The sequence below is a fragment of the Hyla sarda genome, chromosome 6 (genome assembly GCF_029499605.1).
Source record: "Hyla sarda isolate aHylSar1 chromosome 6, aHylSar1.hap1, whole genome shotgun sequence".
NCBI lineage: Eukaryota > Metazoa > Chordata > Amphibia > Anura > Hylidae > Hyla > Hyla sarda.
The window spans coordinates 239,671,279-239,698,260 of record NC_079194.1 but is presented as its reverse complement, the minus strand read 5'-3'; the positions used below and the strand labels follow the sequence as shown (position 1 = coordinate 239,698,260).

Genomic DNA, 26,982 nt, shown 5'->3' with positions numbered 1-26,982 from the left:
CCCGCTGCCAGTTATAAACATGTGAACATACCCTAAGGGTGCGTTCACAGGCTAGTAACTAGAAGCAGGTTTCCTGCTACAGGAATCCCGCTGTGAGTTACGCTACCATTCATTTGAACGGGTCCGCGGACAGTCCGCAAATCTGACACTATTGTGGGCCGTCTGTGGACCCATTTAAATCAATTGTAGCGTAACTCACAGCGGGATTCCCGCAGCGGACAACCTGCTGCTAGTAATAGCGTGTGAACGCACCCTAAGGCTGGAAACAATCATGCAGTTTTTTTTTTATTATCTAAAAGCAAAAGTGGATCAAGCTGGAATAAAATTTATCAGTCCTTTATGATACTTCTTATTCCTTTTGTCTCCACTCCTGGTCTTGACTTAAAGGGGTACTCCGGTGGAAAACTTTTTTTTTTTTTTTTAAAGGAACTGGTGCCAGAAAGTTAAAAAACAGATTTGTAAATTACTTCTAATTTAAAAATCTTAATCCTTCCAGTACTTATTGGCAGCTGTATGCTACAGAGAAAATTATTTTCTTTTTTTGTCTTGTCCACAGTGCTCTCTGCTGACACCTCTGTCCGTGTCAGGAACGGTCCAGAGCGGCATAGGTTTGCTATGGGGATTTTCTCCTGCTCTGGACACTTCCTGATAAGGGGCATCAGGTGTCAGCAGAGAGCACTGTGGACAAGACAAAAAAGAACTCCAAAAAGAAAAAATTTCCTCTGTAGCATACAGCTGCTAATAAGTACTGGAAGGACAAATATTTTTTAGTAGAAATAATTTACAAATCTGTTTAACTTTCTGGCACCAGTTGATTTAAAAAAAGGTTTTCCACCGGAGTACCCCTTTAAAAGATGCATCAAAAACTGCATATATGAGTCCAGCTTAAAGCAAATTTTTGCCCATAGTTCTCCATTTTAAGTAATGACCGTGTAACGCATCCGTTGTCTAACATATTTGCTGACAAAACCACCTGACTGTTGTTCTGATACTTATAGGAACCCAGATAAATTATGAATGCAGATGTAACCCAGCCATATATGTATTTTTATTTTCAGCACTCAGTATGACTTCCGTGTTATGAAGCCAAGTGTGTACTAAATGCCCATTAGAGATGAGCGAACTTACAGTAAATTCGATTCTTCACGAACTTCTCGGCTTGGCAGTTGATGAATTTTCCTGCATAAATTAGTTCAGCTTTCCGGTGCTCCGGTGGGCTGGAAAAGGTGGATACAGTCCTAGGAGACTCTTTCCTAGGAATGTATCCACCTTTTCAAGCCCACCGGAGCACCTGAAAGCTGAACTAATTTATGCAGGAAAAGTCAGCAACCGCCGAGCCGAGAAGTTCGTGACGAATCGAATTTACTGTAAGTTCGCTCATCTCTAATGCCCATACTAAGCCCCTAGGGTAGTGTTTCCCAACCAGGGTGCCTCCAGCTGTTGCAAAACTACAACTCCCAGCATGCCCAGACAGCCTTCGGCTGTCTGGGCATGCTGGGAGATGTAGTTTTGCAACAGCTGGAGGCACCCTGGTTGGGAAACACTACCCTAGGGACAGGCATAGGCAACCTTCCGCACTGCAGATGTTTTGGACTACATTTCCCATGATACTTTGGCAGTATTTTGGCTGTAAGAGCATCATGGGAGATGTAGTCCAAAACCCTCAGCAGTGCTAAAGGTTGCCTACGCCTGCCCTAGGATTTTCTTTATCACTCTGTATAATGTAAAATAAACACGATTAAAAAAAAAAAACTACTTTTTATTTTATTTTGTGGAGTCACAAAATTGAATAAAACACTAACACACACCCACACACAACAACCCCATCCCCCTAATACACATGAACCAAGGCTGCTATTCAGTGATGCTACCAAGTCTTTTCCAGCAGTCAGGAGTCACTTTACTGCACTGAATAGGAGCCTGGATAGAAGCTCACAGCTCCTGCGATTTGCACAGCAAACAGATGGGACATTCAGGAATCCAGAAGAGTCATCCTGGAATGGGGATAGGACCCTCAGTAACTTGGTTCTCTGTAAAAAGACAACATTGTAAGTGTATTATGTATGATGCTGTTTTAGATATGCTTTCTACTAGCCATAAGGTACGATTCCTTTGCACACATTTCTCAAGAAGAATCAAGACCTGGGCAGAGTTAGGCTGCATTCACACTAGGGACTGACCGATTATCGGTTTGGCCGATAATCACGATTTTGGACATTATGCCGATAATACCCCGCCCCCCCCCGGCCAGAGACGACAGTCGCCGCCGCTGCCCCATTGCCTCCCCCCATCCTCTGCCCACATACCGCCGCCCCATCGCCTCCCCCCCATCGCCGGTGTTATAATTACCTATTCCTGGGGTCCGCGATCCTTCTGGCTCCTGCGCTGTTGCTGTGCGCTGCGTAATGACAAGTGACGTCCCCAACACAACGTCACCATCAGTGCGCACAGTGACAGCGCAGGACGTCGACGGGGCCAGAAGGATCGCGGACCCCAGGAACAAGTAATTATAACACCGGGGATGGGGGGAGGCAATGGGGCGGCGGCGTTATGTGGGCAGAGGATGGGGGGGGCAGCGGCGGTATGTGTGCAGAGGATGGGGGGGGGGGTGGCGGCGGTATGTGGGCCAAGGATGGAGGGGGGGGGGGGGCAGCGGCAATATGTGGGTCAAGGATGGGGGGGGGGGGGGAGAGCGATGGGCAACTGTGGTGGTTAGACTCAGGACCCCAGGACAGGCAGGGGGAGAGAAGCGGGCGTAGGCGGTGGTCTCTGGCCCAGCAAAAGCCGCTGCAGTTTATTGATTCAAAGCGCCCGCTTTAAATCATTGGTCTACAACGGCTTCTGCCCCGCCGGGGGGGTTGAAATAGCCGATAACTTATGCCGGAATATTGGTATAAGTTATCGGCTATCGGCCTGAAAGGTGACAGATTATCAGTGAGAGGGAAAGGAAGTTCCGGCTCCCAAAGGGTGGGTAAGCTGATATACCTCCTTTTTCTATTGACAGATTATCAGTATCGGCCCTAAAAAAAAATAATCGATATTGGTCGATCCCTAATTCACACAACGTTTTTGCTATACAGTTCCCGTATACGGTTTCAAGTTAAAAACCGTATTGAACCGTATAGAAAACTGTATGCATTGACTTAACATTGTAAACCGTTTGTCAAACGCATCATCTGGTTTAGTCCGTTTTGTGTCTTTGTCCAGTTTTTTTTTTACCCGTACCCAAAACTGTAGTCTACCACGTTTTTTGGTCCGGGTGAAAAACCTTATACGTTTTTTTTTAACATGGGAGTCAATTGGAACCGTACAGAACCGAATGTGCGTACGGTTCCATTCGGTTTTCAACATACAGCCTTTGACTTTGCACAGTTTTTTTTTCTTGGAATTTCAATCAAACAAGTGAGAGTTTTTATTCAAATTGGAGTGAAAAGTTAAAAACTTATACTTTTTTTTATGTTAAAAAACAGATGCAACCGGACATATACAGGTTGAAATTTGTACATGCATTTTGATACAGTTTAGTCAGGTTTTGAGGAATCCGTTTTTCATCAAAAACCTGATACGGGAACTGTATTGCAAAAACGTGGTGTGAATGCAGCCTAACGCACTATGGCCCAGATTTATCAAACTGTGTGAGAGAAATAGTGGAGAGATTTTTCCACAGCGACCAATCACAGCTCAGCTAATGAACTCTGGTAAAGTGAAAGCTGAGCTGTGATTGGTTGTTGTGAAAAAATCCCTCTATTTTTCTCTCACAGTTTGATAAATCTGGGCCTATGAGTGTGTGAAGCCCAAATAACATAAAGCCATGTTTATATAGGAGGTTCTGTATCATGGATTGATTGGCCCAGATTTATCAAACTGTGTGGGAGAAAAAAATAGTAATTTTCCCCCAGCAACCAATCACAGCTCAGCTTTCACTTTACCAGAGCTTGTTAGCTGAGCTGTGATTGGTCACTGTGGAAAAATCCCTCCACTTTTCCTCTCACACAGTTTGATAAATCTGGGCCATTGTGTTCAGTAGATATATGATGTGTGTCTTTCCTAACTTTCAACTGCAAGGGTAAAGGCATGTGTGGAGTCTTATGGGCTCATTCACACTACGGAATCTTCGCCTAGAGATATTTCAAGAGGAAATTCTGTGTGGAGTGAGGGTCGGCAAAACAAGCTGGCGCTAAAACCGCTTGGAAATGCGCTCTCTCTATAGACAGCAATGAATTTCAGAGCGGACTGCACTGAATACATTAACATGTTCAGGGGTCAGGAATTTCTGTGGCAGAACGTCAGCCGTGAAAATTTCAGAAGAATGGCTGCTGCACTGTTTTTACTGAGCGGAATTTTGCTAAGAAAATCTGTGGTGTGAGTGGGCATGCAATGCATGCTCCACAGAAGAACATTACAATGCACAGAACACAGATTCTCTAATCGGCTTAATCCTACCCGGTATTTTGCTCAGCACTAGCACTCACAGTTAGCAGCAGCCCAAACTAGAGTGTACATAAAATCCCATGGAGTGACAGGTCTACAGAGGACTCAGAGCTGCAGTGTAGCAGGCTTTACACTGGGTAGATAGATGCAGGGCTACCATCCATAGCTTAAGGCCTGGGCCTCCCAGGTAGTAATCAGTAGCCCCCTTAGGTACTAATAGCCAGCACCCCCCTGAGGTAGTATTAGCAGTAGCCCCCTCGAGTAGTAATTATTAGCCCCTATAGGTAGTAATCAGTAGCCCCCTACGGTAGTAATCAGTAGCCCCCATAGGTAGTAATCAATCAGTAGCCCCCTACGGTAGCAATCAGTAGCCCACATAGATGGTAATCAGTAGCCCCCTTAGGTAGTAATAGCCAGCACCCCTCTGAGGTAGTATTAGCAGTAGCCCCCTCAGATAGTAATCAGTAGCCCCCTCAGGTAGAAATCATTAGCCCCCATAGGTAGTAATCAGTAGCCCCCTTAGGTAGCAATAGCCAGCACCTCTCTGAGGTAGTATTAGCAGTAGCCCCCTCAGGTAGTAATCTGTAGCCAAAATAAAATAGAAAAATAGCCAGCACAACTACCTAATACACGGGTGCACACTGCTGTGGCAAATACAGTGTATACAAAAAAGAAGGTTGCATCAGCACTCAGTCAAAAAATGGAGGCTCTTAGCACACTTTTTGATCAAAACATGTCCCCAATCCACCATGCGGAGGTGGCCTCCTTTCGGATGGGACCCTAACACTCATTTCACTCACCTCTGCTGGGCATATGGCCTCTAAATGGGTGACATGCAGAGCGCAGAGGACGCACGCCTGGGCCTCTTGTCGGCGCCTGCATATTGTGGATGGGCCACAAGAGTGATTAACAGGGCGAGGAGCCAATGGCTCTTCGCTCTGTCAATCAGCCGAGCCTGAGCGCTGCATTGAACTATAGGTGTGTCTGTAAGATGCGTCCTGGACCGACCGGCCATGGAAGCAGGAGACCGCTGTGTAAACAGCTGTGCTACTGACTCAGCTGACTGCTGTGCTACGGCGGCACGGGAGGGGGGCCCGGGCTCCTAACTGGAGTACTGGCTGTGCCCCCTGAACTGGCCCTGAATAGATGTGTAGTGCGTGCTCCGGCCTCACGGGAGGGGGTGGGTCACTGCTGGGAACCAGGGCTGTTACCTGCTGCTGTGTCAGTAATGAAGCAATGAATTGGTTTATTTCAGTGAACGACTTGAAATGAACTGATTCACCTTACATTTTACTGGGAAAAACCCAGCAAAGCAGCCCTTCTCCAGAAGAAAGGAAGCTCACTCTCTGCTGCCACCTACTGGAGGGTAGAATCTCAATGCTTGACTCTGTAAAACGCCTAGAAACATAGCTGGGGGAACACTGCCAAGCCAAAATCACTCCCAAAAGAAAAGAGTTACCATCTCTACATGCTTGGTAGGCTGGGCCAACTATCACATTTCTGGCATATCTTGTTGATGCACCATAAATGTCTAAGATTAGAATACCCCTTTAGGTGAAAGTACCCAAAATGCGTGGATTTAAGGTCCTATAATTGTAAAGGTTTTATAATAAAAATACATTGTTTTGGAGGAATCTTTTTTTTCAGCTGATCAGAGTTATGTTTCCAAGTTTGTGATTTAACATCTCTGTGCATTAAAGGGGTACTACCGTGCTGACAACTTATCCCCTATCTAAAGGATAGGGGATAAGTTGCCTGATCTCGCGGGGTCCCGTCCGCGATCTCGCACGCAGCACCCCGCTCTCATCAGGCCCCGGAGCGTTCGCTCCGGGGCCTGATGAGAGCGGGGTGCTGCGTGCGAGATCGCGGCGGGACCCTGCGAGATCAGGCAACTTATCCCCTATCCTTTAGATAGGGGATAAGTTGCCAGCACGATAGTACCCCTTTAATGGGAAATGTATTCACAAGAAAATATATCTGTTACATCTGATGCAACATTTCACATATGACCAGAATAACAAGGACAACTGATCCCAGAAGTGAATGCGATTACCTGCAGAATGTGATGAGAGCAGCACAACTCAGAATGGCCTCTAAACCATAGAAGAACAGTAAGATACAGCTCAGTACGGTCTCCAGCCTCAACGCATAAGTCTGAAGGAATAGGAAGTATAATGCAAGCAACCCAGTTGGAATGGTGAGACCAACACTGACCACTAGGGGCAGCTTTCGCTCACACTGGTTACCCTGACATCCTAAGGAAAAAATATATATATACAGTTGATTAAATACAAAAGTATGACAATGCATATAAAGCACCTACTCAACATAGACAATGCTATATTGTGGACTGAATCATGAAAACACACGCCCTGCAGTTACCCCGCATATACTCACATTTATACACCTGTGATAGGGCTGTAAATCCTGGTCAGATTTAATGATTTGAACTAACAGCATCTATTATACTGTTTGTTTACTGGGGACAGTGTAAACATAAGAAACATGCTTACTCATATCCCCTGGTCCCCCACAGCTGCTACATAAAAGGGGTACTCCGGTGGAAAAACAATTATTTTTTTTCTTTTTTAAAGCAACTGGTGGCAGAAAGTTAAACATATTTGTAAATGACTTCTATTAAAAAATCTTAATCCTTCCTGTATTTATTAGCTGCTGAATACTACAGAGGAAATTCTTTTCTTTTTGGAATGCTCTCTGATGACATCACGAACCCACTGCTCTCTGCTGACATTATAATAATAATAAGTCTTTATTTATTGTTGTCCTTAGTTGGATTTGAACCAGAGGCAGCAGTGCTAACCACTGAGCCACCATGCTGCCCTTAGCATACATCTGCTATGTGCGGTTGCTAAAATGGACAGAGATGTCAGCAGAGAGCACTATGGTTGTGATGTCATCAGTGTTCCAAAAAGAAAGGAATTTCCTCTAGCATTCAGCAGCTAATAAGTACTGGAAGGATTAAGATTTTTTAATAGAAGTAATTTACAAATATGTTTAACTTTCTGGCACCAGTTTATTTAAAAAAGAAAAAAAAATTGTTTTTCCACCGGAGTACCCCTTTAATGTCCTAGTCCTTCGGTTGGTATCCACTTCTTGAGTTCTTTGTCTCCCCGACCCCGCAGGACCTGCTCTCTTTGGCAGTCAATGACTAAGGCAGGGCAAAACTGCTGCCACTAGCTGAGCAAGCAGGTCCTGAGGAGTTGGGATGACAGAGAACTTTAAAGAAGGGAAGACCAGTGGGTAACCAGGAACATCAGCACAGCAACTGCAGGGGACAAAAAGTGGTAAGTATACCCGGTTTATTATTTTTACATCAGCCCCAGAGCACCCCTTTAATTATAAATGATTAAAGGGGTTATCCAGGAAAAAAACTTTTTTTTTTATATATCAACTGGCTCCAGAAAATTAAACAGATTTGTAAATTACTTCTATTAAAAAAATCTTAATCCTTTCAGTACTTATGAGCTTCTAAAGTTTAGGTTGTTCTTTTCTGTCTAAGTAATCTGATGACACGTGTCTCGGGAAACGCCCAGTTTAGAAGAGGTTTGCTATGGGAAGTTGCTTCTAAACTGGGCGGTTCCCGAGACACGTGTCATCAGAGAGCACTTAGACAGAAAAGAACAACCTTAACTTCAGAAGCTCATAAGTACTGAAAGGATTAATATTTTTTAATAGAAGTAATTTACAAATCTGTTTAACTTTCTGGAGCCAGTTGATATATATATATATAAAAGTTTTTTCCTGGAATACCCCTTTAACTATCTCTTAATAGGATCAGGCTACATAATCAATGCAAGATAGTGTATACAATAATGACCTCCGATATAAGTCAGTAATTTATGTATGCAACAGTGTCCTAGGATGTATATAAAACTAAATACATTCTGCCTCCCATGACATGTTTCTACATTACTGGTTACCTCAGGGGGTGAGTCTCATCATCCCACTGCTGTACTGCAGGAATCCTGGTGCACCAAATGTTGTTTCATGAAGACTTCCCACTGTCTTCGTCACCTCTTCACTGTTATTACCCTTTACTATTAACCCCATACTAACCACAGTATTTCAGTCCTAAATAATCAGGTACCTTTTTATATATTTTTTATTCATAAGGCAGGCGCAAACACAATTTTTGTTTTTGTTTTACTGGAGGTAAAGTTTAAAGTAGTAAAACTATTTTTTTTGGTATGGACAGTGCATTATTTTCCCTTTATTTAAATTTTCTTTATTAAATTTTTTTTTAACTTGTGTTTGTAGATTTTTGTTACATAATACGTTCTCCAATAGGTTAAAAAAAGACCTCTGGGGGGCTTGTAGAATTTCTAATTTTTTTCAGTTTTTCCAATGCAATTGGGGCAGCTAGAGATGCCTCAGTTACAGGGGAAGATAGTTTCCCATTTCTGACAGCCGGAAACCTGACCCATCCCGGTTAGATTACAGCAGCAAGTGAGAAGACGTCACGTCAGACTCGGGACCAACATTGCCTGCCTTCTAAAGGCAGTGAGTTGTTGTAAAGGGGTTAAAAGTGTTTCCCACCTATAGCATTTATCTTATAGCACATATCTAGCTTCGCTGCACTATATAGAAATCAATGTAAAGTGCCACATCTTGAGATCCGAATGCTTGGAACCAGAGAACCTTAGCTCCACTCAGCCTCCTTTCCATTGCACACTTCTAATATCCTTCTGAAATGGCTTGTAATGAATGCATATTGATTTACAGTCCCTCCATACATCCTCACTACTCACCAAGATACAGGCGGGTGACTTCAATGCCAAGATATAGGAAAAGCATCACCACCTCCAGTACCAGGTTGGACGTTGGGTAGGGTAAAATCAAACCTGCAGTCAATAAGAAAAGAAAAGTGTGTAGAAAAATACAGCATCTTAGAGGGCAATAAAGTATTATGGTGTCAGTATAGTCTATGGATATACTTCTACTCAGTCTGGAATTTACAAAAACACCTGTCCTCAGGTTATGTGCTATATTACAGCTCAGTCCCATTAAAGGGGTACTCCACTGCCCCAGTGTTCTGAACATTTTGTTCTGAGCGCTGGGTCGTGATGTCAGGCCCCCTCCCATAGACTTGCATTGAGGGGGCGTGGCGTGACGTCACAACCTCTGCAGCCCGCACAAAATGTTCTGAACGCTGGGGCAGTGAAAGCGAATGGAGCCAAGTTGTAAATCCACACACACACACACGCACGCACGCACGCACACGCACACACACACACACACACACAATCTGAGGACAGGGATGGTGCTTTTTTTGAGGAAATTAGCTCTGGTTTCCCATTTCTGGATTACACCTTTAAAGGGGTACTCCACTGGAAAACATTATTATTTTTTTAATCAACTGATGACAGAAAGTAAATTACTTCTATTTAAAAAAAAAAATGTAATCCTTCCAGTACTTTTCAGCTGCTGTGTGCTCCAGAGGAAGTTATTTTCTTCTTGAATTCTTTTCTATCTGACCACAGTGCTCTCTGCTGACACCTCTGTCCGTGTCAGCAACTATCCAAAGCAGCAGAGGTTTGCTATGGGGATTTGCTCCTATTCTGGACAGTTCCTGACATGGACAGAGGTGTCAGCAGAGAGCACTGTGGTCAGATAGAAAAGAATTCAAGAAGAAAATAACTTCCTCTGGAGCATACAGCACCTGATAAGTACTGGAAGGATTAAGATTTTTTAATAGAATTAATTTACAAATCTGTTTAACTTTCTGGCACCAGTTGGTTGAAAAACAAAAAAAAATAATTTCCAGCGGAGTACCCCTTTAAGGAGCTGAAACGTCACAAGTGTTCGTAGTATATTTGAGGGGGACCAACAGAGAGGATAGCTGTGATGAGATGTGGATAGAAAGATTTGCTACATTTTCTTACATTCAATTACTATAATTATGTATTATGGCATTTGCTCCTATCCTACAGGTTGGTGTCACATGACCAAGTATCCTGAGTCTGCGGCCCGCAAGTAACCGTGGGCCCTGCAACTACAATGCTTATTTACCATCACCCAGGGCATCAGTTCTCCCAAAACTCACCTTTATATATAAATATGAGAGCTTCAATGAGGAAGTAAGAGGCACAGTACCAGCCATTGAGGAACAAGAGAACTTCTAGAGGGGTGGAAGAAAGCTGCAGCAGTCAAGGAAAACCCTTAAAATGTACATAATCTAGAATCATATTAATGGGCACTACCACATTCAAAAACTTTATATATGTTGTACATCTTGGCAAAACATTAAACTTTTTAATATACTTAAAAAAAAAAAAAAAAAAATATATATATATATATATATTTATAATTTTTTTTTTTTTAGAAGTTTTGGCTTATAAAAAAGATCATAACATCCAGCTAAAGCACAAGCCTAGACAAAGTCCAGTAAGAGAGGGTGGGACTAGCCCTCTTCTGCCCTCACTCCTTTCCTGTCTGAAAACAGAGAGGAGGGGGTTACAGAGCAGCCTGCAGTGATTGGATGAAGAGACCGAGCACAGCAGACTCAGGGAGGAAGTGAATGCATGGTGAGTGAGGACGGGCTCAGTGCTTGCCTTGGACACCTTCTGTCCTGCTGCTCACTCATTGTGACTGTCCAAGAAGGGGTTTCTTGTGAGTGAGCAGCAGGACAGAAGGATTTTTGAGCCAAATACAGAAGCTAGACACATAAGACATGTAAAGACTCTGCATGATCTAGTGAGTAACATATAAGCATAGTTTTTCCTGTGATATGACAGGAACGTTTTAATAAAGATCACCCTGATATCTCTCAGGGCTCCCTATGGCATCACAACACGTGGAATGCAAAATGCCACCATTGAGCCCTGGCTTTTATATAGGAATATAAAAGCTGTACATAGTACATAGTAGCATACATTCAGTGTTTCCCACTCACACCCCTCCTCACCTTGCCTTCTATCTGTAAGAGTCACACAAGGCTCTGCCTGGGTTCTTTACTCTTTTCCATGTACAGTCATGACCGTAAATGTTGGCACCCCATAAATTTTTCAAGAAAATGAAGTATTTCTCACAGAAAAGGATTGCAGTAACACATGTTTTGCTATACATATGTTTATTCCCATTGTGTGTATTGGAACTAAGCCAAACAAGGGAAGAAAAAAAGCAAATTGGACATAATGTCACCAAACTCCAAAAACGGGCTGGACAAAATTATTGGCACCCTTAACTTAATATTTGGTTGAACACCCTTAGGAAAATACCTGAAATCAGTGGCTTCCTATAACCATCAATAAGCTTCTTACACCTCTCAGCCAGAATGTTGGACCACTCTTCCTTTGCAAACTGCTCCAGGTCTCTCTTATTGGAAGGGCGCCTTTTCCCAACAGCAATTTTAAGATCTCTCCACAGGTGTTCAATGAGATTTAGATCTGGACTCATTGCTGCCACTTCAGAACTGTCCAGCGCTTTGTTGCCATCCATTTCTGGGAGCTTTTTGACATATGTTTGGGGTCATTGTCCTGCTGGAAGACCCAAGATCTCGGTAGCAAACCCAGCTTTCTGACACTGGGCTGTACAGTGTGACCCAAAATCCATTGGTAATCCTCAGATTTCATGATATCTTGCACACATTCAAGGCACCCAGTGCCAGAGGCAGCAAAGCAACCCCAAAACATCATTGAACCTCCACCATATTTCACTGTAGGTACTGTGTTCTTTTCTTTGTAGGCCTCATTTTGTTTTCGGTAAACAGTAGAATGATGTGCTTTACCAAAAAGCTCTATCTTGGTCTTATCTGTCCACAAGACGTTTTCCCAGAAGGATTTTGGCTTAGTCAAGTTCATTTGGGCAAAATGTAGTCTTGCTTTTTTATGTCTCTGTGTCAGCAGTGGGGTCCTCCTTGGTCTCCTGCCATAGCGTTTCATTCCATTTAAATGTTGACGGATAGTTCGCACTGACACTGATGCTCCCTGAGCCTGCAGGACAGCTTGAATATCTTTGGAACTTGTTTGGGGCTGCTTATCCACCATCCGGACTATTGACACCTTTCATTGATTTTTCTCTTCCGTCCATGCCCAGGGAGATTAGCTACATTGCCATGGGTTGCAAACTTCTTGATAATGTTGCGCACTGTGGACAAAGGCAATTCTAGATCTCTAGACATGGACTTGAGAACCAACATTTCAGAAAAATATCAACAATCTCAAGGTTACAAGTCCTCAGTTCTTTTCTCCTCTTTCTGTTGTACATGCTTAGTGTGGCACACACAATGAAAAGACCAAGTGAACTTCTCTCCTTTTTACCTGTTTTCAGGTGTGATTTTTATATTGCCCACACCTGTTACTTTTCCCAGGTGAGTTTAAAGGAGCATCACATGCTTGAAACAATCTTATTTTTCCACAATTTTGAAAGGGTGCCAATAATTTTGTCCAGCCCATTTTTGGAGTTTGGTGTGAGATTATGTCCAATTAGCTTATTTTTCTCCCTTTTTTGGTTTAGTTCCAATACACACAAAGGGAATAAACATGTGTATAACAAAACATGTGTTACTGCAATCCTTTTCTGTGAGAAATACTAAATTTTCTTGAAAAATTTCTGGGGTGCCAACATTTACGGCCATGACTGTATACTTTTGGCCTAAGATGTAGAATCCCATGGATTTAAAGGGAATTTGTCAGCTGCAATTCACACTCTAAACTGCTGACACTGTTCACACTCTTGAAAAAGCCAGTTCCTACTGGCGAAACGTTGAGTCAGGATAATAGATTTTAGCTCAATCCCTGTTTCTGAATATGGATGGACCACGGAGATGCGTGATGCTAAGTCTGTAGACGGCATCAGAGCAGAGGACTGCAAACACATCTCCGCGGTCATCTACATCCATGCATAGGATGCCATAGAACTGAAATATAACAAATAAGGGATTGTAATTTTAATCACACACTGCCACCTGGTGGAAATTGAGCACCCTTAATTATTAGTTGAAAAAATAATAAAAGTTAAGTTTTAGACCGGAGATCCCATTAGTCTTTATTCAGGGTTTCCCTGAGGGGACTCACATCCCCAAGGTTGTTTATATTGCTCTAGTAGCCCATAGATCCCCCCCAGGGGGTATTTCCGTTAGTAAGGGTGGGTTCACACTACGTTTTCTCCCATACGGGAGCGCATACGGCAGGGGGGAGCTAAAACCTCGCGCTCCCGTATGCCTTCGTATGCGCTCCCGTATCTCATTCATTTCAATGAGCCGGCCGGAGTGAAACGTTCGGTCCGGTCGGCTCATTTTTGCGCCGTATGCGCTTTTACAACCGGACCTAAAACTGTGGTCAACCACGGTTTGAGGTCCGGTTGTAAAAGCGCATATGGCGCAAAAATGAGCCGACCGGACCGAACGTTTCACTCCGGCCGGCTTATTGAAATGAATGACATACGGGAGCGCATACGAAGGCATACGGGAGCGCAAGGTTTTAGCTCCCCCCTGCCATATGCACTACCGTATGGGAGAAAACGTAGTGTGAACCCACCCTTAATGAGGTTTTGTCCTTTTCCTCATTTATATAGTTATAATAATGAGATATATTCTTTTGTGCATGCTATGAATATACCGTGTCTGAATATATTTTACCATGTTTTATTACAGTAGTGATATCTTTTGGTAGGATGAGATCACACATTTCCTATCGAATATATCCACTCAGGGTAACTCTGCAGTGTCAAGAACTGGCCAATTATATTGACACAAAAATTGTGTCACTAAAATGTATTATGAGAATATTATGTCTCATCCTTACCCTATACATGTGCTGCTATTATTATATTATTTATTTAGCAATACATTAATGATGTCCCCTTTATTTGTTTATTTAGTGGATCTGCAGGAGCTTGGTCTATTCATATGTGGAAATATATGTTTACTTAATCTTATTGTGATGCTGACAGATATGCCTTTTTAGCCTATGTATAGAATTGTTATAAAACATCCACATATTCAGTGTTCACCTTATTATTGTTGGACGCTGGCTTGCCAGGGCTTTGCAGGGTCAATCCCATCCCTGCAGCTATACTTGACAGGGCTATGCGGGGTTAATCTTATCCCTGCAGTTAAACCTAAAAAGGCGGTACTCCCTCCTTTATTCACCTCGGCTATAGCGTGTTGGTATCTAAAACAACACACGCCAGGCCGATACGTCATCAGGTCATGTGATCCGAGTTCTCGGATCACGTGAACGGAGGTACGCCATGGAGACGCGTCCTCCACCATGGTAACGCTATACCAGCGGTGTCATGTGATTGATCGCGCCTCCGGATATTACATACCGGAAGTACGCATACTAGGGATCGACCGATTATCGGTATGGCCGATATTATCGGCCGATAATCACGATAAGCCGATAATGCCCCGCCCCCCGCACCGCGACCGCCACCCCCCCGACCCGCCGCACCGCATCCCCGACCCACCGCACCCCCACCGTGATGCTGGGCAGTATACCGGTATGGATTTTTGCCCATACCGCTATACCGGTCTGGCCCCTCCCCCACCCTCCGAGTCAATAAAAAAATGAAACTTACCCGTAATGGGGGTGGTCCGGGCCATTCATCCTTCCTGTAGTGTCCGGGGGCGTTCCGGGTGAAGAGTGAACCGGTCCGGGCTGTCCTTCTCCGGCGGTCATCTTCTCCACTCCGGGCAGGCTCCGGCCTAGTACGCTGCATAGACGCCGCTACGCCGTGACGTCAGGTGCGTCGCTGCGCCGCTGCGCACGGGCGTCACTGCGCAGTGGCATCTATGCAGTGTACTAGGCTGGAGCCTGCCCGGAGTGGAGAAGATGACCGCCGGAGAAGAAGGACAGCCCGGAAACGCGTTGGGACCGTGCACCAGAGTTATCCATCAATCAGAGTTTGATAAGTATATGGGTTTAGCATTCTGTACTATGTATCAGACCCATTGTTATTTATCAGTTGAGGTCTTTTGTAGCATAAGGTCTCAGCATCCTATATTATGTTTTTTACACATGTAGTCCTTTGTATATAAAAGACGGATTTGTGTTTGTTGATTCACATTTGACATGGGCATATTAATAGTCTAGATGTGATTATTGGGATACCTATTGATTTCACCTGATTATGGCAGGTAGAGATGAGCGAACTTACAGTAAATTTGATTCGTCACGAACTTCCCGGCTCGGCAGTTGATGACTTTTCCTGAATAAATTAGTTCAGCTTTCAGGTGCTCCGGTGGACTGGAAAAGGTGGATACAGTCCTAGGAAAGAGTCTCCTAGGACTGTATCCACCTTTTCCAGCCCACCGGAGCACCTGAAAGCTGAACTAATTTATGCAGGAAAAGTCATCAACTGCCGAGCCGAGAAGTTCGTGACGAATCAAATTTACTGTAAGTTCGCTCATCTCTAATGGCAGGTGGTTGGCCATATTGACAGGTTGATATCTATAATTGATTTTTGAATATCAACATTCATTTTTTCTTTTTCATTAATTTTGTGAACTTGTATTTACACACATTTATAATCAATCCTGTCTAAAATTCACTACCAAAATCTGTGTAATTTATCTATTTTCCATGCGGTGTATTAGGGTACAGGATGCACCCATATTGCAAGAGAAACTAAGTAGTAACCCTCCATATCCTTGATTTACTTATTGTTCACTTTCCCACTGGTACATGAATAGGTTTAGGGTATCCAATCCCTATCCCAAAGCCAGACAGGGTTCCCCAGTGAGTCCTTTTCCCACTTTGTCCTAGGTTAGGAAATTCTAAGGACAGAATAGACCTAGGTTCCGGAGCGGGACCGCCCTTATAAGGGCGTCAACTCCACCTAGCGGCAGGAGTAGATTTAGGGTGACAATAGGGTGAGTGTTAGGTAGTGGCATTATTCACATCCCCCTTAGCACCCTACCTTATTCTTTCCCTACCTGTACCCCACCTTTAGGTAGGTTTCTGTATACATACTCTGAGCATTACTCTGTGCGCATTTTTATTTTTACCGGGATTGTATGCAGCAAAATACCTTTTTTTCATTTTTTTTGTATTTGTTCACTTGTGTGTTGGCCATTGGATCTACAATGGATCCTTTTTAATTGGATATTTATTAAAGGTTAATTTTTAGTGTTTTTTTCTGTGATTTTGATTACACTAAAAATCTACGATATACGGTGATTTCCTGAGGTGTTAATGTGGCGAGCTTGTGAATCCAAAAGGATTCACGCTTTATTAATCTTTGATAATTGATTCCAATATGATTAGATTTAATTATTCCACATTCTTATAGTTAACAATATTAACCCCTTAACAATCAAGGACTCCCGACTCGAGTCTGCGCCATACTGGCTGATTCTTGTAGCTAAGGGCTGGCGTTAATAGCAGACATGCGGCGATCTCCGCGGGCGGCTATTAACCTTTAAGATTGGAGACAAACACTGTGATACAGCAGCTATCAACAAATGGTGTGAACAGCTAAATAACAGGGGAAAGAGGTACAGGGGAGACACACTAGCTAAAAACCACCGACCAACCCCATTGCACCATGCTATCCCCTGTGATGAAAGAAAAAAAAGAACAATAGCTTGTCACTCCAATGTGCAGATCTGCTGTTGTACTCACATGTATATGGTCACGCACTTCCCCATACGCCATTTTGCTACTCACTTCATCGGGGAGTCTCCCTGATGAAGCGAGTAGTGAAACGGCGTAGGCGTAGTGCGTGACCATATACATGTGAGTACAACAGCAGATCTACACATTGGAGTGACAAGCTATTGTTCTTTTTTTTCTTTCATCACAGGGGATAGCATGGTGCAATCAGGTTGCTCCGAGCAGACACACTGCGATGTGCGAGTTGCCACGCATGCGCAGCATACTCGCACACATCGCGGCCACTCCCCCTGCTCCATGAGCTAGACTGAGAGCTGCAGCGATGTGTGAGTATACCGTGCATGCGCGCTGCAACTCGAACATCACAGTGTGTCTGCTCGTAGTGGCGTATTGCTGCTGCGAGAAGGCACATGTAAAGCCCCCTTGCAGGGGTCGCTCAGTGGTGGATCAGCAGCGTAAAATACGCTATGGGTCTGCTCGTGTGAACGTACCCTAAGGGTATCAGGGATGTGGAAATCATATTGCCTGACGCCCGGGACATGTAGTTCCGGGTGCCGGGCAGGTGAATTTTTCGTACATTTAGCCCTGTATCGGGCAAGCAGGGACAGACCGACTTCCCCCTTATTTTTCTTTAATGCCGGTGAGAAGCGCAGGAGCGGATGCAAGTCTACACCTCACACCAGCGCTCAGGGTGTATCTACAGAGGACTTCAGCGAGGACATTGTATCTACAGAGGACTTCATAGCACAGCACTGCTATAGTGGGAGATTACCCAGGCTCCACAGCACTGCTATAGTGGGTGACTACCTGGGCTCCACAGCACTGCTATAGTGGGTGACTACCTGGGCTCCACAGCACTGCTATAGTGGGAGATTACCTGGGCTCCACAGCACTGCTATAGTGGGAGATTACCCGGGCTCCACAGCACTGCTATAGTGGGTGACTATCCGGGCTCCACAGCACTGCTATAGTGGGAGATTACCTGGGCTCCACAGCACTGCTATAGTGGGAGATTACCCGGGCTCCACAGCACTGCTATAGTGGGTGACTACCTGGGCTCCACAGCACTGCTATAGTGGGAGATTACCCAGGCTCCACAGCACTGCTATAGTGGGTGACTACCTGGGCTCCACAGCACTGCTATAGTGGGTGACTACCTGGGCTCCACAGCACTACTATAGTGGGAGATTACCTGGGCTCCACAGCACTGCTATAGTGGGAGATTACCTGGGCTCCACAGCACTGCTATAGTGGGAGATTACCTGGGCTCCACAGCACTACTATAGTGGGAGATTACCTGGGCTCCACAGCACTGCTATAGTGGGTGACTACCTGGGCTCCACAGCACTGCTATAGTGGGAGATTACCCGGGCTCCACAGCACTGCTATAGTGGGAGATTACCCAGGCTCCACAGCACTGCTATAGTGGGTGACTACCTGGGCTCCACAGCACTGCTATAGTGGGTGACTACCTGGGCTCCACAGCACTACTATAGTGGGAGATTACCTGGGCTCCACAGCACTGCTATAGTGGGAGATTACCCGGGCTCCACAGCACTGCTACAGTGGGTGACTACCTGGGCTCCACAGCACTACTATAGTGGGAGATTACCTGGGCTCCACAGCACTGCTATAGTGGGAGATTACCCAGGCTCCACAGCACTGCTATAGTGGGTGACTTCCTGGGCTCCACAGCACTGCTATAGTGGGTGACTACCTGGGCTCCACAGCACTGCTATAGTGGGAGATTACCCAGGCTCCACAGCACTGCTATAGTGGGTGACTACCTGGGCTCCACAGCACTGCTATAGTGGGAGATTACCCGGGCTCCACAGCACTGCTATAGTGGGAGATTACCCGGGCTCCACAGCACTGCTATAGTGGGTGACTACCTGGGCTCCACAGCACTGCTATAGTGGGTGACTACCTGGGCTCCACAGCACTGCTATAGTGGGGACTACCCAGGCTCCACAGCACTGCTATAGTGGGTGACTACCAGGGCTCCACAGCACTGCTATAGTGGGGACTACCCGGGCTCCACAGCACTGCTATAGTGGGAGATTACCTGGGCTCCACAGCACTGCTATAGTGGGAGATTACCCGGGCTCCACAGCACTGCTATAGTGGGTGACTACCTGGGCTCCACAGCACTACTATAGTGGGAGATTACCTGGGCTCCACAGCACTGCTATAGTGGGAGATTACCCAGGCTCCACAGCACTGCTATAGTGGGTGACTACCTGGGCTCCACAGCACTGCTATAGTGGGTGACTACCTGGGCTCCACAGCACTGCTATAGTGGGAGATTACCCGGGCTCCACAGCACTGCTATAGTGGGTGACTACCTGGGCTCCACAGCACTGCTATAGTGGGAGATTACCCGGGCTCCACAGCACTGCTATAGTGGGAGATTACCCGGGCTCCACAGCACTGCTATAGTGGGTGACTACCTGGGCTCCACAGCACTGCTATAGTGGGTGACTACCTGGGCTCCACAGCACTGCTATAGTGGGGACTACCCAGGCTCCACAGCACTGCTATAGTGGGTGACTACCAGGGCTCCACAGCACTGCTATAGTGGGGACTACCCGGGCTCCACAGCACTGCTATAGTGGGTGACTACCTGGGCTCCACAGCACTGCTATAGTGGGAGATTACCCGGGCTCCACAGCACTGCTATAGTGGGTGACTACCCGGGCTCCACAGCACTGCTATAGTGGGAGATTACCTGGGCTCCACAGCACTGCTATAGTGGGAGATTACCCGGGCTCCACAGCACTGCTATAGTGGGTGACTACCTGGGCTCCACAGCACTGCTATAGTGGGAGATTACCCAGGCTCCACAGCACTGCTATAGTGGGTGACTACCTGGGCTCCACAGCACTGCTATAGTGGGTGACTACCTGGGCTCCACAGCACTGCTATAGTGGGAGATTACCTGGGCTCCACAGCACTGCTATAGTGGGAGATTACCCGGGCTCCACAGCACTGCTATAGTGGGTGACTACCCGGGCTCCACAGCACTGCTATAGTGGGAGATTACCCAGGCTCCACAGCACTGCTATAGTGGGTGACTACCTGGGCTCCACAGCACTGCTATAGTGGGTGACTACCTGGGCTCCACAGCACTACTATAGTGGGAGATTACCTGGGCTCCACAGCACTGCTATAGTGGGAGATTACCTGGGCTCCACAGCACTACTATAGTGGGAGATTACCTGGGCTCCACAGCACTACTATAGTGGGAGATTACCTGGGCTCCACAGCACTGCTATAGTGGGTGACTACCTGGGCTCCACAGCACTGCTATAGTGGGAGATTACCCGGGCTCCACAGCACTGCTATAGTGGGAGATTACCCAGGCTCCACAGCACTGCTATAGTGGGTGACTACCTGGGCTCCACAGCACTGCTATAGTGGGTGACTACCTGGGCTCCACAGCACTACTATAGTGGGAGATTACCTGGGCTCCACAGCACTGCTATAGTGGGAGATTACCCGGGCTCCACAGCACTGCTACAGTGGGTGACTACCTGGGCTCCACAGCACTACTATAGTGGGAGATTACCTGGGCTCCACAGCACTGCTATAGTGGGAGATTACCCAGGCTCCACAGCACTGCTATAGTGGGTGACTACCTGGGCTCCACAGCACTGCTATAGTGGGTGACTACCTGGGCTCCACAGCACTGCTATAGTGGGAGATTACCCGGGCTCCACAGCACTGCTATAGTGGGTGACTACCTGGGCTCCACAGCACTGCTATAGTGGGAGATTACCCGGGCTCCACAGCACTGCTATAGTGGGAGATTACCCGGGCTCCACAGCACTGCTATAGTGGGTGACTACCTGGGCTCCACAGCACTGCTATAGTGGGTGACTACCTGGGCTCCACAGCACTGCTATAGTGGGGACTACCCAGGCTCCACAGCACTGCTATAGTGGGTGACTACCAGGGCTCCACAGCACTGCTATAGTGGGGACTACCCGGGCTCCACAGCACTGCTATAGTGGGTGACTACCTGGGCTCCACAGCACTGCTATAGTGGGAGATTACCCGGGCTCCACAGCACTGCTATAGTGGGAGATTACCTGGGCTCCACAGAACTGCTATAGTGCGTGACTACCTGGGCTCCACAGCACTGCTATAGTGGGAGATTACCCGGGCTCCACAGCACTGCTATAGTGGGAGATTACCTGGGCTCCACAGAACTGCTATAGTGCGTGACTACCTGGGCTCCACAGCACTACTATAGTGGGAGATTACCCGGGCTCCACAGCACTGCTATAGTGGGAGATTAACCGGGCTCCACAGCACTGCTATAGTGGGTGACTACCTGGGCTCCACAGCACTGCTATAGTGGGTGACTACCTGGGCTCCACAGCACTGCTATAGTGGGAAATTACCTGGGCTCCACAGCACTACTATAGTGGGAGATTACCTGGGCTCCACAGCACTGCTATAGTGGGAGATTACCCGGGCTCCACAGCACTGCTACAGTAGGTGACTACCCGGGCTCCACAGCACTGCTACAGTGGGTGACTACCCGGGCTCCACAGTACTGCTACAGTGGGGGACTACCTGGGCTCCACAGCACTGCTATAGTGGGGACTACCCGGGCTCCACAGCACTGCTACAGTGGGTGACTACCAGGGCTCCACAGTACTGCTATAAAGGACGACTACCCCGGCTCCACAGCACTGCTATAGTGGGGGACTACCTGGGCTCCACAGTACTGCTACAGTGGGGGACTACCTGGGCTCCACAGTACTGCTATAAAGGACGACTACCCCGGCTCCACAGCACTGCTATAAAGGACGACTACCCCAGCTCCACAGCACTGCTATAAAGGACGACTACCCCGGCTCCACAGCACTGCTATAAAGGACGACTACCCCAGCTCCACAGCACTGCTATAAAGGACGACTACCCCGGCTCCACAGCACTGCTATAGTGGGTGACTACCCAGGCTCCACAGCACTGCTATAAGGACGACTACCCCGGCTCCACAGCACTGCTATAGTGGGTGACTACCCGGGCTCCACAGCACTGCTATAAGGACGACTACCCCGGCTCCACAGCACTGCTATAAAGGACGACTACCCCGGCTCCACAGCACTGCTATAAGGACGACTACCCCGGCTCCACAGCACTGCTATAAAGGACGACTACCCCGGCTCCACAGCACTGCTATAAGGACGACTACCCCGGCTCCACAGCACTGCTATAAAGGACGACTACCCCGGCTCCACAGCACTGCTATAGTGGGTGACTACCCAGGCTCCACAGCACTGCTATAAGGACGACTACCCCGGCTCCACAGCACTGCTATAAAGGACGACTACCTGGGCTCCACAGCACTGCTATAAAGGACGACTACCCCGGCTCCACAGCACTGCTATAAAGGACGACTACCCCGGCTCCACAGCACTGCAGACATCTACACTGCTGACCACTGACTGCGCTGCTTGTTGCCTAGCAACAGCCTGAACTGAGGTAAAGGATACGACTCCACGTCTTCTCCCTGGTGAAGAGAAAAGCATTACTCACTATTAGAATCATCTACCATGAACACATATCTATATCAAGAGTATACAGCGGTTGTGGAACTACAGACCCCAGCATGCCCTGAAAGCCAGGTTGGGGGTAGTAGTTTCACAAGCTGGAGAGCCACAGGTTGCAGATCACAGATGTCGGACGGGACATCGATAGGGATCGCTATAGAGCAGATCCTGCGCCTCTCAGCGATGTGAGGGGAGGAGAAGATCCGGTCCCCCGGGATGGATCAGACGTTATTCATTAGCCTCTCAGTCTTATTTCTCACCTTTGGACGCCATCTTGTTGCTCCAGGGACGCGGGTGACGTCACTTCCTGGATACCGGCAATCTGTCCGGTGATCGGCCGCGGTGTGGACGTGCTGTACGCGGTAATGTGGCCGTCCATACATCATAAGGCAGAGCCGACATGTGGCACTGGGATGGCCGACAATGTCACAGCGTCTCAGCTGCGCGACATATTGAGCTGTCCACATCACCCATAGCCCCCACATACCGCTCCTCGGGGGTCCCTGTTGTATTGGTCCGCCTTCCTTACCGGCACGGCAGGTGGCATGCATTATCATGCTGGGGACATGTGGAGCTGTCCACATCACCCACAGCCCCCACATACCGCTCCTCGGGGGTCCCTGTTGTATTGGTCCGCCTTCCTTACCGGCACGGCAGGTAGCATGCATTATCATGCTGGGGACTTTGTTGTCAGCTAATGTTTAGTTTTCGTCAATGAAATCCAGTGCGTGACGAAAATATTTTGTGGAAAAAAAAAAATTAACCCCTTAGGCTGTTTTTCACTTGTTTTTTTTTTGTGTGTGAAAAAACCGCCAGTACAACGTCCTGCTTTTGGCGTTTTTCATTTGTGTGGAAATTGCATTTTTGGCACCTTGGCAGTTTTTCCAGACCCTTTTTTTCACAGGTAAAATAAAACCCCAAATGCAAACCTTACATGGCGTTTTTTCACTCCTATAGACTTCTGTGGGAGAAATACGCCCAGATTTTGACTAAAAACACCATAGGCTCAACATTGCGATTTTGCAAAACTGCCAAGAAGCTGAAGAATGCCAAAATAGAGTGAAAAAACGCCAAAAGGATTAAAAACACCAAACTGAAAAACACAGTGGAAAAAGAATATTGCGATTTCTCATTGATTTACAGCTATCATCTGGCCACAGCTTTTTTTGATCAAAAAAACGCCATGCGACGCATCCCCCCTCCCCCGCTTGATTGATGGGCCACATCATCTGTCAGCGTAGTGTCCAGAGCATGGAGGCGCTACCAGGAGACAGGCCAGTACATCAGGAGACGTGGAGGAGGCCGTAGGAGGGCAACAACCCAGGGCAACTATTTGCCAGAGAACATAAAGATTGGTAAATTCCCCACTGGCACCCTGTGCTCTTCACAGATGACAATAGGTTCACACTGATCATGTGACAGACGTGTCTAGATACTGCCCCCTGTACAGATGGGATCTGTTCTATGTTGAAACGACACCTACATCATGAGGATGGTATACCACAGTTTTAGGTCCGGTCAGAAATCGTATACGGGGCAAAAATGAGACAATCCGAGTCAGCGTTTGACTCCGGTCGGCTCATTGAAATGAATGGGGTTCGGATCGGATACGGGATCGGCCGGTTTTCACCCCTCCCAACCGGATCCAGCGCTTGTACACTACAAACGTAGTGTGAACCCACCCTAAGGGTTATTATTTACCATTTGTTGATTCCCAATACTCCGGAGTGCTGTCCCATATCGTGGGATTTCACAAACAGCATTTTGGGGAGGGAAAATGCCATAGCAGTATTGTCAGCCAAAGCAAGTAGATCCAGCAAAAGTATTCAACAGCTTTCCTTTATATTCCCCATTTGAATGTTCTCCTGGTATCGCCGTGAGTGCTAGTGCTTGCTGGTGTCAGCCTTTGTACCATTACCACAAACATTTTGTCCTTTGCTTTATTTTATCTAGTATCTTCCTGCACCAGCTCATTTGGAAGACTGTGATGTAAAGGAGCATGAGGCTTAGATGCTGCTCAGTCTAGAGATTGGTGGGGACCCCTGCTGATGCTATTTTCACACATTTCTGATAAAAAGACAGCAAAAAAGAGCACATGTACAGGTTTAATATTTGTATAAATGTGACTGTATTATGTTTATTTCGACTTATACAGTGAAGCAAAGGCTGTTACAAGAGAATAATGTAGAGCAGTGGTTCTTAACCTGGGTTCGGTGAGTCAGTAACGCGGGTTCGGCGGAGGTCAAGACACACACCCGACTCCAGGCCCGTCACAACAGGACAGGCAAACCAAGCAATTGCTTGGGGCCCAGAGCAGAGCCGGTGTCTGCTCATCCTGTAGCAATGGGGCAATTCCCCCCCATCATTATTAACCCCTTAAGGACGCAGGACGTAAATGTACGTCCTGGTGAGGTGCTACTTAACGCACCAGGACGTACATTTACGTCCTGTGCATAACCGCGGGCATCGGAGCGATGCCCGTGTCATGCGCGGCTGATCGCAGCCAGGGACCCGCCGGCAATGGCCGACGCCCGCAATCTCGCGGGCGTCCGCCATTAACCCCTCAGGTGCCGGGATCAATACAGATCCCGGCATCTGCAGCAGTTCGCGATTTAAATGAACGATCGGATCGCCCGCAGCGCTGCTGCGGGGATCCGATCATTCAGAACGCCGGACGGAGGTCCCCTCTCCTTCCTCCGTCCGGCTCCCGGCGTCTCCTGCTCTGGTCTGTGATCGAACAGACCAGAGCAGGAGATGACCGATAATACTGATCTGTTCTATGTCCTATACATAGAACAGATCAGTATTAGCAATCATGGTATTGCTATGAATAGTCCCCTATGGGGACTATTCAAGTGTAAAAAAAAATGTAAAAGTAAAAGTAAAAAAAAAGTGAAAAATCCCCTCTCCCAATAAAAAAGTAAAACGTCAGTTTTTTCCTATTTTACCCCCAAAAAGCGTAAAAAACATTTTTTATAGACATATTTGGTATCGCCGCGTGCGTAAATGTCCGAACTATTAAAATAAAATGTTAATGATCCCGTACGGTGAACGGCGTGAACGAAAAAAAAAAAAAAAATTCCTACTTTTTTAATACATTTTATTAAAAAAAAAATTATAAAAAATGTATTAAAAGTTTTTTATATGCAAATGTGGTATCAAAAAAAAAGTACAGATCATGGCGCAGAAAATGAGCCCCCATAACGCCACTTATACGGAAAAATAAAAAAGTTAGAGGTCATCAAAATAAAGGGATTATAAACGTACTAATTTGGTTAAAAAGTTTGTGATTTTTTTTTAAGCGCAACAATAATATAAAAATATATAATAATGGGTATCATTTTAATCGTATTGACCCTCAGAATAAAGAACACATGTAATTTTTACCATAAATTGTACGGCGTGAAAACAAAACCTTCCAAAATTAGCAAAATTGCGTTTTTCGTTTTAATTTCCCCACAAAAATAGTGTTTTTTGGTTGCGCCATACATTTTATGATATAATAAGTTATGTCATTACAAAGGACAACTGGTCGCGCAAAAAACAAGCCCTCATACTAGTCTGTGGATGAAAATTTTTAGAAGGCGAGGAGGAAAAAATGAAAACGTAAAAATTAAATTGTCTGAGTCCTTAAGGCCAAAATGGGCTGAGTCCTTAAGGGGTTAAAGGACATCTGCAACAAGATTAACACTTATCCCCTATCCACAGGAGATAGAGAACGCCGGGACGTCACTGTGCACCCATAGAAACAAAGGCGCCGAAGACCGGAGGATGGAGAAGGAGGAAGACGCGCGCTGGCCAGCATGGTAAGTGACCAGCGGCACGTCATCTTCGGTGCTCCGACTACCGGTCCCGGGACCTACTGCTATAGCCGGAGTGGTGGTCGGAGCACTGAAGTGGGGCAGTATACAGGCATACAGCCTCCAGCCATACATTGTATATGGCTGAAGGCTGTATGTCTGTGGGGGAACACTGCCTGCCTAATGTGGGGAGAACTACACTGCCAACCTAATGTGGGGGAACACTGCCTGCCTAATGTGGGGGAAACTATACTGCCAACCTAATGTGGGGGAACACTGCCTGCCAACCTAATGTGGGGGAACACTGCCTGCCTAATGTGGGGGGAACTATACTGCCTGCCTAATGTGGGGGAACACTGCCAGTCTAATGTGGGGGAACACTGCCTGCCTAATGTGGGGGGAACTACACTGCCAACCTAATGTGGGGGAACACTGCCTGCGCCTAATGTGGGGGGAACTACACTGCCAACCTAATGTGGGGAACACTGCCTGCCTAATGTGGGGGAAACTATACTGCCAACCTAATGTGGGGGAACACTGCCTGCCAACCTAATGTGGGGGAACACTGCCTGCCTAATGTGGGGGGAACTATACTGCCAACCTAATGTG

The 26,982-nt window shown here is 46.5% G+C and overlaps 1 protein-coding gene across 1 annotated transcript; it reads right to left on the bottom strand.

Annotated features, from left to right (window-relative positions):
* Window positions 1–1,751: 1,751 nt before the first annotated feature.
* On the bottom strand, window positions 1,752–23,230 carry TMEM216 (transmembrane protein 216). Its single transcript, XM_056526763.1, has 6 exons — window positions 22,834–23,230; window positions 22,517–22,533; window positions 10,496–10,589; window positions 9,201–9,293; window positions 6,485–6,686; window positions 1,752–2,030 (listed from the first exon to the last, which is right to left on the bottom strand). The coding sequence occupies exons 1-6, from the start codon at window positions 22,844–22,846 to the stop codon at window positions 2,015–2,017; spliced, it is 435 nt and encodes a 144-aa protein (XP_056382738.1). The 5' UTR covers window positions 22,847–23,230; the 3' UTR covers window positions 1,752–2,014.
* Between the last annotated feature and the right edge of the window lie 3,752 nt (window positions 23,231–26,982).